General features: G+C 33.5%; 1 protein-coding gene across 1 annotated transcript; it reads right to left on the bottom strand.

The window, feature by feature from the left end:
* Positions 1–3,500: 3,500 nt before the first annotated feature.
* Positions 3,501–17,324, bottom strand: LOC142345272 (uncharacterized). The gene is made up of 5 exons (XM_075397256.1): positions 17,188–17,324; positions 12,428–12,560; positions 9,495–9,631; positions 4,163–4,296; positions 3,501–3,802 (listed from the first exon to the last, which is right to left on the bottom strand). Exons 1-5 carry the CDS (start codon positions 17,237–17,239, stop codon positions 3,539–3,541), a joined length of 720 nt encoding a protein of 239 aa, XP_075253371.1. The 5' UTR covers positions 17,240–17,324; the 3' UTR covers positions 3,501–3,538.

The raw sequence follows: 17,324 nt of genomic DNA on the forward strand, positions 1-17,324 counted from the left end.
ATGGCGAGTCATCTTAGCTGAACTTTTTCTTTGTTATGAAAAGACTTAAGCAGCTCGAACCATGAAAAGATATTAGCTCGACTTTAACTAGGAAGCTCGACCGTGTAATTACGGTCAATATTTCCCCCCCCCCCTCCTAGACTTTCAAAGTCTTTTCATAAGTCGAGGCCTAGGCCTGGAAGAATCTTTACTTTGGTCTCCGAACAGATCGTGGCCCAGATATTGCCTTCTAATAGGTCATTTAATTTGGGTCTGAATAGAAGTCGTTTTGGTCTGCAACCTCTAACAATTTCTATCAATATGATTTATTCAATTAGAAAAATTTGGGACTGAGGCTGAGGTCCGTGATCCACGACAGTTCTGATCCGTCACTCGGCTCGGGTCGCGGAAAGGGGGCGCAGTCCAGAGCAATAAGTTGGGATGCGCACCCAGTTAGTCTCGCGTTGACTCAAATTCCAGACCATTAAATGGGCCATTTAGTGTAAAATGATTAATCAAAATTAAACTAAAACAAGGCGGCTCGTTAATGTGCGTTCGCACATGATGTTCCGACCCGAGCACATCTACATTTTTGACTAAATTGTCAACCAAATGAAGAGATAACAAAAAAAGATTTGAGTTTTAAGCAAACGTTACACAAATTATCTACTAATTGAAATAAATAATGCCATACCTCATTACAGCGCCAACGTGATCTGACATTAAAGAGACTAAGAGACAAAAAAAAAACAAAAAACAAAATTAGCACAAACAAAAATTTTACGGCAAAAACGGAATATCTAAAGTTAAAAGCACCTAGTAACAACGTCAAAGTGCAGTCAAGTAAAACCTTAACGACACACGTTTACATTTTTCTAACAATACAGCAGATGGAAAATTTTCTTAATGAGACTGGGTAACAAGTCGACAAAAGGAACGAACAGTGAGGCGAAACTTAAAAAATTATTCAACATTTTTTACACCAAGAATTTTCAAAGATCTTAAAAATCAATAGCTTTTAATTAAATAATCCATAATAAATTTTTAAAAACTCATTACAAAACCAAGAGGACCTGTCTCTGGTTAGACTACGCCATAGAAGTGAACTAAAGAGAACAAACTATTGATACCATTAAAGTCGTTAGCTATCATCTGAATATTATGTATTTTTAAATCAATTGTTCGATTCTACTGATTCAGCTGAAGGATTTAAACTGAGAGATTAAATGAGTTTACTTGCGCCACATTTGAAAATCATTGAGATCTAATATTACGCGATAGTTCTGAAAGAAGAGAAAAAAAACCACCAAAATTGGCCACTCAATAAACGTTCAGAAAAACGCATATTGTCCGAAAAACGCATTTAACAAAACAAACCTTGTCACAAATAATATCAAAAAATAAGTTATCTCCTGAAGCACAAGAAATTGGATGGGACCTCTCATTGATGAAAATAAGTTACAATTTGACGAAAAGAACAACAAAAACTGAAAAGTTTGAAAAAAAACTTCAATATGATTATCATAAATTTTAAGACTATGCTCTAAAAACTGACTGCTTTGGGTAACATCGATCATTCAATGCTCAATTAGAAGCCTATGGGAACTGTCAGCAATTTAGGGCTACCTAAAGAACGAAAACAGCAAATTCACGAAAAAATTAAGCGATAGAATCGTCGAAGGCATTAAAAAAATGAACTTTTCACAAAAACTCTTCTATTTTCAATCAATTTTTGAGAGCAATGATATTTCACATATTTATCAATATAAATTCAAAAAATCAACAAACATAAACAAATACATTAGAACAATGAAATTTTCGAGAAAACAAGTATTATCAACGCAATTAATTTCATTAGCCTTCAACGCAAGCCAGTAAATATGCTAAATTACGCCTGGACGGGACATTAAGTTTGTTTGACAATCATAATTCATCAATAAGACCTTAAAACAAATTTTTGAATATAAAAACGACAACAGAGAGAGATAAAAACGAAAAATTCAGTAAAAAATTGCCAGAAGAATATGTCGAAGCAATTCAAATGATAAGCTATTCTCTGAAAACTTTATCTATGATCCGTTGAACTAATAGTTAGAAGATAAAACCGCTAAGCAGAATAATTTTGGCTGCAGTAGAACGCAAAAAAAATTCCACTAGTACTGACATTGACCAACAGTTCACGAAAAAAGTTTAGGATTGTTTAATATTCAAAAAAAGTTCGAAAAATTATTTTTAAATCTTAACAGCCATTAAACTCAAAATCTTTCAACAGAGCTTAATATCTACGCTCAGATATAACCGATGGTTGGAAAAGGATGTTTGTTGCGTGGTAACATGACATCACAATAAGTCTTATGACTGTGAAAACAATAACAAAAACAAGCAAAAACCAAAATTCGATAAAAAAAAAGAAAAGTGAGAGAAGAAAGTGTCGAAGCCAATTAAACCATTAGCTTTTCTCTGAAAACATTATCTGTGATCCACTGAACGTTTACTTGAAGCCAACTTGTTTAAAAAACATTTGGATAATGTGTATAGTGTTTAGATAATGTGATAAAAGTAACCAATAATAAAAAAAAAATAAAAAAATAAAAAAAAAATTGGAATCTTGTGTCATTGAAGTCATATAACCAATATTAGAAGAAGAAATCGCTAACCAGATTAAATTTGTTTGCAGTAGGAAATAAGAGGGTGCTGTCACTCCTGGACAGACTTACAGTTCACGATAATAAGTTTTATTCTTTATTGTTAAAATAAAATCGAAAAATTAATTTTTAAGTCTTAACAGCCATTAGTTGTCCCCTCAAAGCACTAGATATGTTCATTTAAAGCTCATTATGGAACATATTGCACTGTTAGTCAATGAATCCATGCCATAGGACTCCAAAAATAGTAAAACCTCAAAAAGAAATTCAAACTTTCATTTAAAATTACGAAAACTCAGAATCGAAGACAAAAAAACATGAGCAATTCCTTGAAAACGATGTTTTTGTTGAATGGGCTTATTTTGACTGTACAGGAGGTTTGTCATTAATAGAACCTTGATACAAAAATTGTCTTGTCTCCAGGTGACTTAAAAAAGCAAAAAAAGAGAAAATTTATATAAAAAAAGAGCTCTCAAATAGAATTCGAATTTTTTTTGATAGTGCACCTCTCAATGAGACCAGAACTAGTCCTTTTTATGGCCTTTAGTCTATTAGGAACAAAAAATTTGTCCATTTTTGGCGTGAAATTTAATTTTGAAATAATATTTTTATAGAAAATATTTTAATTTGGAGAAAAATTACACTAAAAGTTAACAAATCTCGCGTGTTCACACAAAACCTCAATCCTCGATAACTCCTCGAAAAAAACCGAAATCAAAAAAATCCTTTTAATTTTGAGTTCTACGCTGCACCAGCTTTTTAATGATACCACTCACATTTCTCTACGACGAATATATCGATCGGCCAAAATTGACTGAACAAAAAAACCCATTTGAGTATATAGTTCCTCCCCCCCCCCCCCCCCCACAAGTGGGGTCGGAACAAATATTAAATTAAAACTAAAAAATGCCAAATCATGAATCATTTTTGTAGTTATATCTATGATAGGCAGAATTGCATATCCACGGTTGTGAGATGCAGACTATGTTGTGTTTGAACCAATTGAAAGTCAGCTGAGATCGGACATTCTTGGCTCGGAAAGTGATAGCCTGGTCAATATTTGCAATCTGGAATGCGTAATCCATTAAGGGTTGATATGTTCCGGACATTCGCAAAGCTCCCCCTCCAAATCCAAGTTCGACAATGATGTTTTTACAAATTCTTCCATCGTACAACGCCTGTAGTCATGAAAACGTAAGTTTTTGCTCAGGCGGAAATGAAATGTGATGAATCAAAAACAAACGGAAAAGATCAAAATTTTGAAACCATTGACAGAAACCACATATATAGAAAAAAATATCGGATTTTTTTCCATTTTTGCAAACCCCAGCTTAGTGGGTGCATATTATTTGCACTCCACAGACGCACGCGCCACATTTTTAGCTAATGGTTTCCTACGTAACGAAACGTGCAACTTGGGGGGGGGGGGCATAACATACTGGGGGGGGGGGGGGGGGGGGGGGGAGGGGGGATAACGGATAACGAACGGATAACGTAGTGGGGGGGAGGCACAAACGGAGAAGGTCGAAATAGTTCACCTTAATCCAATTGAGAGGTTTGTATCCAGTTGAAAATGCAGTCGCTTTCATCATGTATTCTTCAGCAGACATGTGGAACCTCTGGCCAAAAGTGATGTAGGAATTCAACTGGTAACTACAGCAGCTTTCATTTCCTAAACACACAAAATTATCAGATTATATTTCGAAAATTCCCCCTGCCCTAACTTTTGCGCCTATTGGTGCACGTGCTACTTTTTTTTAAATCTGGTAGTGTGCAATTTATTTGTAACGGGGGGGGGGGGGGGGGGGTGGGTTAAACGGCGCTTTACTTGCTGCTTCTGGGAAATAAATTTCTGGGGGTTTTCAACTATAATTTTTTAAAACCAGATAAAGCAATAAGTTGGGTCGAAGAACCAGTTGCTTTGGCGTCAACTCAAATTCTAAAGCTCAAATTCAAAATCAACTGGCTGAATCGTTGAAATCAAATTATATTAAAAATCTACTAAATCTTGAATCAATTTTTTAGTTAGAATATATATAGTTTTCAGTCAGCGTTCTTTGCCGTATAAAATGGACGTGCTAATTTTGAAACTAATCTTCATTCAAAGTGGATAATTCAATTCGGATCGCTTGTTTTGCCATACCCCCTAGCTTAGTGGGCATATAATATTTTGGACCCCCAGGCCCACGTGTTTTTTTTTACATAGTAACGTGTTATATGTCAATAAAAAAGTTGTAATGCGGGCATCAAACGCTGGGGGGAGGGGAACAGACTTGTCTTTGACTTGTTCAATTAGTTAATCAACTGCTTCGTGTATCAATTACATCGATTGTAGATGTTTCAGTGTTCCTATCAATTGCGCACGTCTTGTAAACATTTATTTTGAATAAGAACTCTTTTTTTAAATAGGTCACAGAACCTTTTCCTAATTGACGAGAAAACTAATAAGTTTTTTTGAGATGCTCAATGTTGGGAAGGCTCAGTCCCAATCAAAATAGTCTACAAACAATTAACAAACATAATCTATGAGTGAAACTTCTGAATGCATTGTTTTCAGTGATTTGAATTAAGGTTAAACCGAAAACTTGGTTCAAAAAACATTATTTCATAAAACTATGTTATAATCAGCTTAATAATTGTTCACTGGCGTACAATAATATGGATAACCTAAAGCGTTTCTTCGTTAAATCGTGTGCGTATATTTAGCTGATTGTTGTATTGAGATTTTTTTGTCTGGACTGTTTTGTCTGCTTTCTTGGGAATATTTTGTGTGGGAATGATTTTTAGGGAATGTTTTGCCATTCGGGACTGTTTTGTCGGGAAAAGTTTTCGTAGTGTTTTGTCTTTTCTTTTTTATTATATATGTTGTTTAAACACTACATCCGATCTCTTCTGCTAGTGCCCCACCAATAAAGTAGGCACCCCCATTGGCATATGTTTAAACACAATGTATGCGTTTGAATTGTGATGTGTCAATGAGCGTGAATAAGCATTTACAAAAAAAGAGAGCGGAAGTTTGAACTTAATGAATATAACAAAGAGCTGCACATCATGCATAATTCACGCCATGTACACTACATATCATGGATTTCTACTACACCTTTTCCAAGTGCACGCAAGATCTTGCATTTCCCATGAACCACACTATCGTTTTCAAGATCTTGGAAAGATCTTGCGTGGTTTTCCAAGTTTTTTTTCAAATTAGTTTTACAAGAAACACGAATTCTTGGTATGTCGTTTCATAGGATTTTCTCCAAAATTTTGTTGTTTGTTTACTCCAAAGACACACCTTACGTCTCCTAATTGTCCTAATCACAAATTTCGATTCCCATAACAAATTTCTTAAGATCTTGGAAACCCACCCAAACTGTTTTAAAGTTCATGATAGTCGTCGTCATCCTTGGCAAAGTTTTGGCAAGATCTGTCAAATTCTGTTATGGATCATTCCAAGATCTTGGAAGTTCGCGTGGCTCTTCGCACCTAACTTTCGGTCTGTTCACCTACCAAAAACATGTTCCTATTTCATTTCTTGGAGTTACGAACTTTGTATTGGGATCCACGATTTTTATTTTCTTGAAAATCGTTTTAAATATGGATGTTGATGTACTATACTCGGCAGGTAGTTATGAAAATTATTAGATTTTTCGGAAATGAGCCAACATTAAATTTTTGGGCCATGCCTGAATTTCAGCTATATTGAACTGGAGGGATTGGACTACACTTTTATTCTTATTTTCCACGTAAAAAATTTTTTTGGATAAATTTAATCTCCGTACGTAATCGAGAATGATGTAATCGAATTTCGAATGAGCAGTGCAGTGTTAAATAAGTCTCATTCAACTATCTAAATATTCCAAGAACATTGTGTTTATTAGTGTTTAGTTTGATTGCCGAACTTCATATTATACGACTGCTTACTTAATACTAAAAACTGGAAGTGAGCAAAAATGCTACATAATATTGCGCTAAAATGCGCTAAAATTATGTCGGAAATAGTGTGAATTTTAGGCTGAAATGATGCTGAACTTACAAGACCTTTTTAAACGTATTTTCCACACATCTCCTTTCATTTTTTATAATTTAATTGAGCTGAAAATTTCAGCGCTTTTCTTCGAAGCTCTTGCATAAATTGTGGAAAGGTTTTGACTGGGTTGAGAACACAATGTTCTGACCTGATCAGACTTGTGATGAGTTTCACAAATTCGAAAATACAAGTTCAAAATTTCTTACGTCCAGTCTTTCATTTGTTAATCCATGTTTTCAGACCGTGGAGTTTTACACGATCGACACTGGCTTAGCCCTAGTGATAAGCGGATTCAAATCTTGCAAGAATCTTGCAAGATGATTCAAAACTTGCAAGATTCTTGCAAGAATCTTGCAAGATATCAATCAAGGCCAAAAAATAAATCTGGGTACAAGTGTTTTAGGAAACATCTTTGAAGCAAGTTTTTGTTTACTGAACAAGTTACGAAGCCTAATTCAATGAAAAAAATAGCCAGGATTCAAAATCTTGCAAGAATCTTGCAAGAATCTTGCAAGAATCTTGCAAGATTTTGAATTCCGGAAAAAATATTTATGTGTTTTTGGTAGCTAAAACTAACTGAAAACCAAATATCATGACTTATATCAGAATTCTTGATCAGCAAAACTGAAAATAAATGACTTTTTTCGTCAACGCCTTTTGAATGTGAAATCTTGCAAGAATCTTGCAAGATTCTTGCAAGATTTTGAATTCACATACAACTTTCCGACAAATAAATAGAAATTACTCGAGGCAATCAAATCCGTCTTTTTGAAGTTCAATTTATCTAATAAAAAACAGAAATATTTCAATATTTCTCTTATCTTTCATTAAAACAAATTATTTTTAGAGAAACAAACAGTTGGGACTTTTTGTTACTGATCCTGTCCGTAATTTAGCATGATTTTGTTGTAGTAAAAAAATTCCAATTAATTTGAAGTCTAATTATCTTCCTAAGGAGATTTAAATTAACCCATGATGCCTTCAGTTGATAGCTGTTAGTGTTAATGTCCTTGAAGTATTTTCATTAAGAAAAATCGATGTTTTTGAAAATTCATCTTTTGTTCTTCTTTCATTCGATTTATTCAAATAACTCATTTCAGTAAATTCTTGCCTGTAGGTTAAGCGTCTGGAATGAAATAAGAGGGATTAACTTCAAAGTTCATACTTGAGAATTTAAAAATTATCGGATTTTAACTTGATTTGAGATAAATTCCCGACAACCTGTTATCTTTTTCATATTTAGTGATTTTTGTGTTTTCTGCTTTCTTTTATTTGAGAAAACTGCGAAATTGCGTTGTTTTAGCGTACTATATCGGTACTCTCATAGTTTATTTCTGTTACTCCGCACCTTCCGGTCCATAGTCCGGAATGAGAAGGTAGGGAGAAAGCACAAATTTTATATTGGAAAACCTCAAAAGAGTCAACTTGTTCTTGACTTAAGATCCTTTTCCGATAACTTTTGAGCTTTTCAAATTTTAGCTATTCCTTTTATCTGGTGTTTGTCGTTTTGTTTGTTTTGGAGAACTGTGTAAGTGCGGATTTTTTACCGCACTGTATCAGTACTCCTATAGTTTAATTCAGTAACTCCACCACTGCCGTTCCCCAGCCCGGAATGAAAAAGGAGGAGGGAAAAACCACAAAACATACTGGAAAATCTCAAAAAAAGTCGGTTTTAAGCTTGACTTGAGATAATTTTCCGACAACCTGTTTGCTATTTTAAATTTAGTGATTTATTTTATCTGGTGTTTGTCGTTTTGTTTGTTTTGGAGAACTGTGTAAGTGCGGATTTTTTACCGCACTGTATCAGTACTCCTGTAGTTTAATTCAGTAACTCCGCCACTGCCGGTCCCCACCGCGGAATGAAAAAGGAGGAGGGATGAACCACAAAAATCATACTGGAAAATCTCAAAAAAGTCATGTTTTAACTTGACTTCAGAAGATTTTCCGACAGTTGATTAAATATTTCAGCTCAACCAACAGCAAAAAAGCGGCCAGGTAACCAGGACAAACAGGTAAATGTAAATTCAAAATCTTGCAAGATTCTTGCAAGATGGATTCAAAATCTTGCAAGAATCTTGCAAGATGGATGCAAATCTTGCAAGAACTTGCAAGATGGATACAAATCTTTCAAGAATCTTGCAAGAAAAATGGAAGAACTATGCATTCCCTTGCAAGATTTCTTGCTAGATTCTTGCAAGATTTTAAATTTTTTCATCACTAGGGAGAGCTTTAATTTCTATTGGGACAACCTTTTACATTCTGGCACTCACCCTGGGTAAGCTCGTTTCTATATACCGTCATCCTTAAAAATTATCTGATAAAATAGATTCCCATCGAGCTTCGCGGGTTCTTATCAGTTATTACGTTACAGCGTCGATTTGGACTATTTAGGAGAGGCGAGGAAAATTACTCGGGTAGCACAGTTTTTTTTTTTCGTTGCACAATCCTGACATACGGGGCCGAGCATTTTGAGTCGGATTTCGCTTTCATTTTTATTTTTTCGGCCTTTGAGTAAATACTACCATATAAGGGAAATGAGAATGTTGGTCCTATATTAGGAATTATTATATAACGAAAGTTCGAGTGATAGGGTGGATAACGCCGCACTAATGATCTAATTAAGATCAATTTCGGTAACTAAGTTTTAGTATGTATAATAATGCCAATTGGAACCGGATAACGTTGCGTCATCTCATACATATGAGTGCATTTACAGTAAACATATTTATTCTTGAAAAACTACAAATTTCGTAAGCTCTATCTCGTAAGGTGAAAAATCAAATAATAAACGCGCATAGTCATTTAACGCCAGTTTCAAAGATTGAAGGATGCTTTTTTATTCATACCGTGAAGTGAAAACCAGTTGAATAAGTCGAATCTGTCTCGAACGAGGTTCTCAAATGTCAGAATGTCCGTCAACTGGTGCGAGATCCTTTCGCTTTGTGGGATTTCCAATCGAAATGAATCCAGACAAAATGACACACTGAAACAATTCTACTTCATTTCCCTGGTCAAGATTTCGGCGGAAAATAAAGCTTGAGTTGCGGTGACTGAAGGTGGAAAAAAGCTTTGGGGTGAATTTAGCTAGGAAATTTTAGGAGTTGCGTTTTTGATTGGTGATTTTTTTTCACCGCGATCAACGCTAAAAACTGCAGATCTTTCTAAAAGCCGCATTCACGCAAAAGCCGCAAAAACTGTTAAAAGCCGCAAAAACTGCTAAAAGCCGCATTCACGGCAAATCTCTTTTTTTTGCAATTTTTAGCACCCACAACTCAGCCCGGGTTATGGGCCATAGCCATATACACATTTGCAAAATATTTTTACTCGAATAATTGTGCAAAGATCATTACAGACTACCAAATCGGGACGGAACACTCGGTTCATTTCACCCATACTTTTCCAGAAAATGTATCTGAAAGGATGCTAATTGGTTTAAACTGCTAAATATGGTTACAAAAAACTGTTTGGAAATCGCTTCAGTTTTTTGTCACCAAATTTTACAAAAAGGCCGACGTGCCTATTCTGTGGAATTTGGCGACGCAATCCTTGTCCCAGATTTTGCACTTTATAATTCTGCAAAATTTGCACAGTTTGCTGTATTCAATTTCCACACGCTACGTCCCGTAGATTACACAAACAAACAAGTAAAGAATGTTCACTTAAGTAGCAACTAATCCGAAAAGAAAGACGCTTTGAAAACAACAAAGTGAGCCGAGATTGCTGTAAGATTCAAACTGAATAGTGCATAGTCATTTAAATTACATTATGAAATATATTCCTTGTACATTATACTTTTGATTATGTAAGACATATTCGTTTAGGAGAACAACAACATTCAAAAAATATATTAAACGAACAGATTGTATATTTCAAGTTGTCGTAATTTTTGTAAGTAAGGATTATTTTTAAAATGATCTCTTATAATAATTACACAAAGCAGCTATAATAATGTTTGTAATTTTTCAGAGCCAATTCAAACAGGCCATCCTGTTGGGCTGACCAAATAAAGCAGTATAGGCTAAAAAAAATACTGGGCTTTCATTTGGCGAACAATGGTTAATTGATTTATTAACATCTGAAAAATCTCTAAAAAGAGATTGGTAATTATTATTTTCTGAAAAGTCCCTTTAAGAAAAATGATGTGCAATGAGTAAATTTTTAAAATCCCTCTGCATCAGTAATTACTAATTTCTGAAAAATCCGTCCGCATGAAAATTAATCATTATTTTTTTTTCAAAAATCTCCCTCAGATGTTTAAAATCAGATTCCAACAAAACAGTTATTTTTATATTAATTTGTGAAGTTTTCAAACAGCTAAGATAGAAACAACTATTGCAATATCTAAAACTATAATCGGATTTAGGCGGCAATAACTAGTTTTGAAGATAGATTGGCGCTTTTCTAGCAAAATCAACACAAAATGGATATAATTAGGTTACCAAACTTGCTCATTAGCGTATTTGTGGAATGTGGTGAAAAAGTTTCTCACCAAGTTCAACCAAATATGTCATTTTGGGGAATTTAGTTAAAATTCCATATGATAGGGGCGCTCGTCTATAATGTTTTTAATGATAACTATTCATGAGTTTTTGAGTTTTTATTGCCATAAAAGGTTAATAAAAATGATGACGGCATAAATTATGAACAGAAAATTTGAATGAATTGGGGATTAATGCAATTCAAATTAAATTGAAAGTTGTACTAATAATTTCGGATACCTTTAAATGCGTCAAGTAAAAATTGCTGGAATTACGAGCATAGTACGAGCTTGAGCACCACTGACAGTGTGTCAAATTTAGTTCGACTTTGAGAATGGTTGAAAATATCCGTCACATTTGCCCACGATTTATGTTTTTGATCTATTTTTGAACAAAAACGGTACCAAATTTCCAACTGAGCGGAAATCAGAGAAAGTTTGATTGATTTTTAATGAGAGAAAAATTCTTCATTTTACTAATTGTGGATTAAAAAGGTAAATCACTGGTTTGAACGTACTCTATATAGTAATTTTTTAAAATTTAATTTTAGTGTCTTAGATTAGATCATTATTAAACAAATCTAGAATTCTAGTTGTAAAATTGCATGCAGAAAGGGGAAAAATGTGACAAGGTAATATCATATGTGTCCAGGATGCGTTCAAATTGCTAAAAAAAGGCCAAATGTACGTTATGCGGTGGTGTAATGGTCGCGTGCCTTTTTTCTTCAACTAAGTTGATTGCAAAGTCCAGCATGACTTGATCTCATTTTATAAATTTAATAACATCTACATAGTACTATCCTACGACTTTTCAATTGATGCAATCTGTATATGAGCGTTGTAGTCTAAAATCTAAGAAGACATACATTATCTTATTGTCAGTCAGACTTTAAAAAGTTTTTCGGATCTATTCTGTCTTTCGAATCTATCCCCCCTCCCCCCACCTCCCATTTTAGTGGCCATCTTTTACACCACCAAGCACACGAGCTGTTTCAACAATCACACTTCTTACATAATAACGTGCTATATAAGAACACAGAAACTGTAATTGGGAGTATAAAAACACTGGCAGAGAGTTTTTCCTCGCGGAAATATCAATCATTCTTGTATTAGTTCCCTCATTTTCGGTCAACACAGTCGAAACTCGATATGGGCTTTGAAATTTATTTCTGGTTGTTTCGGTCTTGATCAGATTCTGGTCTCGTGTGAGAGTTCCAGTCTGCCTGGCAAAATTTTACGCATATCTCGAAAATATCGGCGAAAAAGGCATTGAATTATTTTTATTGCAAAGTTGTTATTCACCCTTTCTGGGCGCATTTCACTCCATTTGACGTCATCATGTTTGGTACGATGAATACCTGCGAATGCCATCCTAAAATTGAGTCGAAGTTGGCTGGCTTAACCGTACAATCAACGGCAACTACACCAAGAATAACTAAAACAAAAAAGAAAAAAGAATAAACAACAAGGTCTTTTAATAATTCCCAAGTCTTGTATGAACTGTGCTCAAATCGAAACCAGGTGACAAACTGGGTTCTTGTAAACATAGAACAAACTATAAATGTTACCATAAAAATCAGCGTCGCCATAAAAAGGCAAAACAGAACAATGAAAACTTACCTTACTTTTATGGACCATATATGGTTCGTTTTATGGACCATATATGGTAAGTTTGATCAATCCGAGATGTCAAATGCTGTAAGATTACAGAGAGACGACGTTATTGTTGCAACATTTTGCGAGATGTTGTATATTTTGCGAGAATAGTGAAAAAGAACCCGGGTTGACCAAACTTACTTAACCATAAACGAACCATATATGGCCCGTAAAAGCCATAAATTGTTTTCGTTCTCTGATCTTGCTATGATTCGTAAGTAACCAGATATGTTTCGTTTTATAATAATTAATTTTTAATGTTCCTGCATCAAATCAAAATAGATCTATCAAATTTCACAAGATCTTGCAAGATTAACAATGCCTCTCAAATAGCTTAATCATGAAAACTGCATAACAAACATGGTATATCATTTTGTTACTGTTCAAGCTCTTCCTAATAGCTTGCAGACCATGAACTTATATTTTTCTGAAATCCCATGAAGTAGATAACTTCGGAACCTCATCAAATTCACACTAGACAGTTTGTTCAAATTTGAATTAAATGATGTTGGCTGGGGAAAAAGATACAAGAACTGAAAATTTTACAGTTACTTTAAATGTACAGCACAGAATGGAATCGTTCAAATGTTAAAATATCTTTGGTCTTGTGAAAAAAAATTAAATTTTAATTTGAAGTTCAAAATGTAGTTTAAACTCTTAACCATCCATAATCTGACCAGGAAATGTATGCTTGGAGTTTTATCGAGCACTTGAATGAAATCACCAGATATTTTTTTAAGCAAGAACGAGCTAAAACAAAAAATGAACCATCCTTTTTGAAGCCAATATAGTTATAAGCTTCGCTAATAAATCTTCAAATTATTTAGCACAACAGTGTAACCCAAAAATGTAGCCAGTTAGATACGAAAATTTGGGCAAAGAACTTCTAATTACAGACAGAAACGATGCGATCCATATATATATATATATATATATATATATATATATATATATATATATGTGTGGTAAAAAAAATGACATCAATTTTTGCTAACATTATTGATGCATAACAACTGCTTGATATAATCTGTATGTTTCAGAGCAAATTAACGATAAAATTACAGCAGCTAACACTAACATTTAAAAATTTGAGCTTTTCATTTTTTGTTAGCAGAACCTTAATGAATAAGTATGATTTCTCATACTATTTGTTTCAGTTAATGTTTACGAATCCATAAGCAAAACATATCAGGATAATCAATAATTCAAAACGATGCTTAACAAATGTTAAGGGGTCTCTTTGCTAAATGAATTTTTGCTTTTAGGACTATTTCTCGTTTTCTTAAAAAAAATTGGGCAAGCACTTATTTATCATCTGACGAAAAATCAATTTCTGTTGAACTCTAATTTTTAAGTTAATGTGACATAGGAGAAAAGCATCTCTTCTTTTATGTATTAAAAAATATTTTTACAAAATTAGGTTACAGAGCAAAACCCTATCCAGACAGATATAATTGAATTTTAAACCCCACAAAAAGTGCAATTTTGTTTGAAATCAGAGTTTATTGCTTGCCGCAAATGTCTGAGTGAAGTGGCAATAATAAAAAACACTCAAAAACACATAAGAACACATAAAAATTGCAATTTGTTGACATTGGCACAGTAGTTTTTTTTTTAGAAATAATCTGTAAACTGAACAGAACAGAAGAAAACGCTTTGGATCTCTGATCCTTTTCATTTTTGAAAAAATACTGATATGTATTTGTGCATAATGCAGTTGTAGATTTCAACTTCTGTATTTGTATTGATTGCATTATAAACGCACGAAAAAAGCAAAAGAAAACAAATCTAATACAATGGGCAGTTGCTCTAATACCATTTTGTGGGCAGTGCAGAGCTCCGAATCAGACAAACTAGTCGAGGTGATTTTTTGCGCCTATTTTTTTTTTAAATTTCACTAAAAACAGCACAAAGTTAGCCCAAATATGTAAAACATTCTTTTAGTTAACATTCTAACAGCGTAAGTACTGCCAAAACAGTGCTAATTTCGTAATGGTACTGAGTTTTAGATAATTGTATATAATTATATCAGAATTTAACCAAAAATAGCTTTAAAATCAAACAAATTGGCGTAACCCTATTCTTGATCCTTTGTTGTAATATGAGTATTTCTAGCCAAAATTACAAAAATCAATAGTAAAAAACTTTTTAAAATATCAAAAAATGAGTTCTCATTTGCGTTGAAGGATTTTCATTAGAACCCTACCATAAAGTGGCCACCAAAACGATGTCTTTCAAATGTTTATTAGTTGCCAAATTGGTGCAATTTTTCTGAAGAGATGGTAACTGCAGTTTTTGTTCCATCCCGCACTCTAGTCGGGAAGGAAGAACTATATACTCAAATGGGTTTCTTTTGTTCAGTCAATTTTGGCCGATCGATATACACATCGTTGAGATTTGTGAGTGGTATCATTAAAAAGCACGTACATCATAGAATATGGAATTAAAAAGACTTTTTTTCGAATTTCGTTTTTTGTACAGGGAATTATCGAGGTTTAAACTTCTGTGAATATTCGACAGTTTTTATTCACATTTATGTAACTTTTGCTAAACTTTGGCACAATTTTGCTAATATAATTTAAAATAAAGTAGAATTTTCAACGGTAGATTATTTATTGTTACAGTTAGAGACAGAAGAGCGTTTCTGCATTGTTTGATTGGAGTTCCTTTGGCTCAAAATTGTGATAAAACTTTCAAAGTTCAGAATATTGAGACTTTGTCAAAAATTGCACAAAATATGCTTTTTTGGTCCACAATGTTTAAGTTTGTCAAAAGTGGAGACTTAGAAACCGCTGACAATCTCAATCTCGAAACACCAAAAGAGAACTAGTTGAAGCTCAGCGCTCTATAAAAGTCATCTGGAATTATAATTTTGCCGTTTTTGTAAATTCAACTCTATAATTATACAAAATGCAACAATGTTTTTTTAATATTTGAAGTAATTCACTCAACAATAAGTCTAATTTGCAACCATTTGGCCGGTTCCGTGAGCGCGCGACAAAATCAGGGATATGTTTGATATTGTCATGGATTTTAACAATAAAAAAAATTTTATTTTGGTGCCGCCTTTTCTTCAAGATATTTTGTTTCAGTTATTTTTTTGACGTTTGTTACTGACATTTTTTGGCTCCATTAATAATATCTTCTTTTTACGTAAAGATGAGGACGAATGTAGATAGAGTTTATTTCATAGAAAAAAAATGTTTTTTATCGCTTCGAAAAAGATTTTTTTAGCAAACTTTGACTAAATTATTTTAATTGGCAATCAGTTGTTATTCTCAAGAAATAACTTTCTCAAGTGGTGTAAGTGAGCCTGTTTCATGCATCCGGTTGTTACTTAATGTCTTTTATGCCAAGGAATGTAATTGTTTTAAAGAAACTACAGTGATTTTTTGAAAATGCATGTGTCACTAACAACAGGCGCAATTAGTTTTGGAAGATGTTGCAAGATAAACTGTCAATTCTTCAAGTCGAAAGCTTATGTTGGCTATGAATTTTAAAAATATTTGTTTTTCAAAAAAAGACAGTGCAATTCTGAGATTTGCTAATATTATATCTGTTGACTTGTAGCTTAGCATCTCTAGAGATGAGTTATTTGCTTTATCTTTTGAACTCCAATTTGCTCTTAATAACGCTTTTATTTTCCTCTTCATAAAATGTTCATGATTTTTGCATATTTTCCTATTTTTTAGGTTTTCGTTTTCTTTTCACAGCATCACAATAGTTGGCGGTCCTGTGGATCAGCTTAATGTTTAATTGGCTGGGACATCTTTTTCCTGCAAATTTTTTGTGCAAATTTTTGCGTCCAATTTTTTTTTGCCTGTATTTCTCGTTCTTTTTGCAGTCGTATGACATATCCTAGATAAAGAAAGGTCTCATTCACTCTCTATGGAAATATAAAAGAATCTCTCAAAGATTTCATTTGATGCATAATATTTCTATTCAGTTTGAATTTAATTCGTATCAAAAAAGCAATATTTTGTTAAATTTTGCCACTTTTTTCATTTTTTGTCGACCTGTTACCAAGTCGCTTTGAGGAAAAGTTCCATATTTTTTCTAATGAAGTAGGAGTTAATCTTTTCTAGTTCAAGTTTTATCTGATGCATTTCGATTTGGTTATTAATGATTTTCAAATAATGGACAACGAGTTTTGGTCGCACTTAATTTTTGTAATCATTTGATTTTTATCGCTGTCTTTTCTGGTAGTTATAATATGGTAGTCACAGGTCTCATCGGCCCTCTGAAATAGATTAATTTTATTCATTTAGTACTTTGTTGAACGATATGTTGATATGTTAATTTTTTTAACTCTTCCTCAATTGGTAGACAATTATGTGAAAAATTTAGATAAGCGGGGTTGGAGCTTTATGTGCGAACGCACATTACCGAGCCTACTTTTATAATACCTGATAAAATGATATTTCTCTCCGTCAAACACACGCAATAAGTCCCTCTCATGTCAAATAAGTTCTCTCTATAACTATTCCAAAAGATGCTCGTTAGATGAACTAATTAATTACTGCTCTCAATGCTTTGAACTAAA

This window comes from Convolutriloba macropyga, chromosome 1, assembly GCF_964194025.1.
Source record: "Convolutriloba macropyga chromosome 1, txConMacr16.3, whole genome shotgun sequence".
NCBI lineage: Eukaryota > Metazoa > Xenacoelomorpha > Acoela > Convolutidae > Convolutriloba > Convolutriloba macropyga.

What these genes read in the sequence shown, in the direction of transcription:
- LOC142345272 (XM_075397256.1), bottom strand. Translation starts at nt 17,239, where the DNA reads ATGAGAGGGACTTATTGCGTGTGTTTGACGGAGAGAAATATCATTTTA. An exon ending in GTGAAATGCGCCCAGAAAGG is followed by an intron (nt 9,632 to 12,427) that starts GTGAATAACAAC and finishes GAATTGTTTCAG; the next exon opens with TGTGTCATTTTGTCTGGATT. An exon ending in AACCTCTCAATTGGATTAAG is followed by an intron (nt 3,803 to 4,162) that starts GTGAACTATTTC and finishes TCATGACTACAG; the next exon opens with GCGTTGTACGATGGAAGAAT.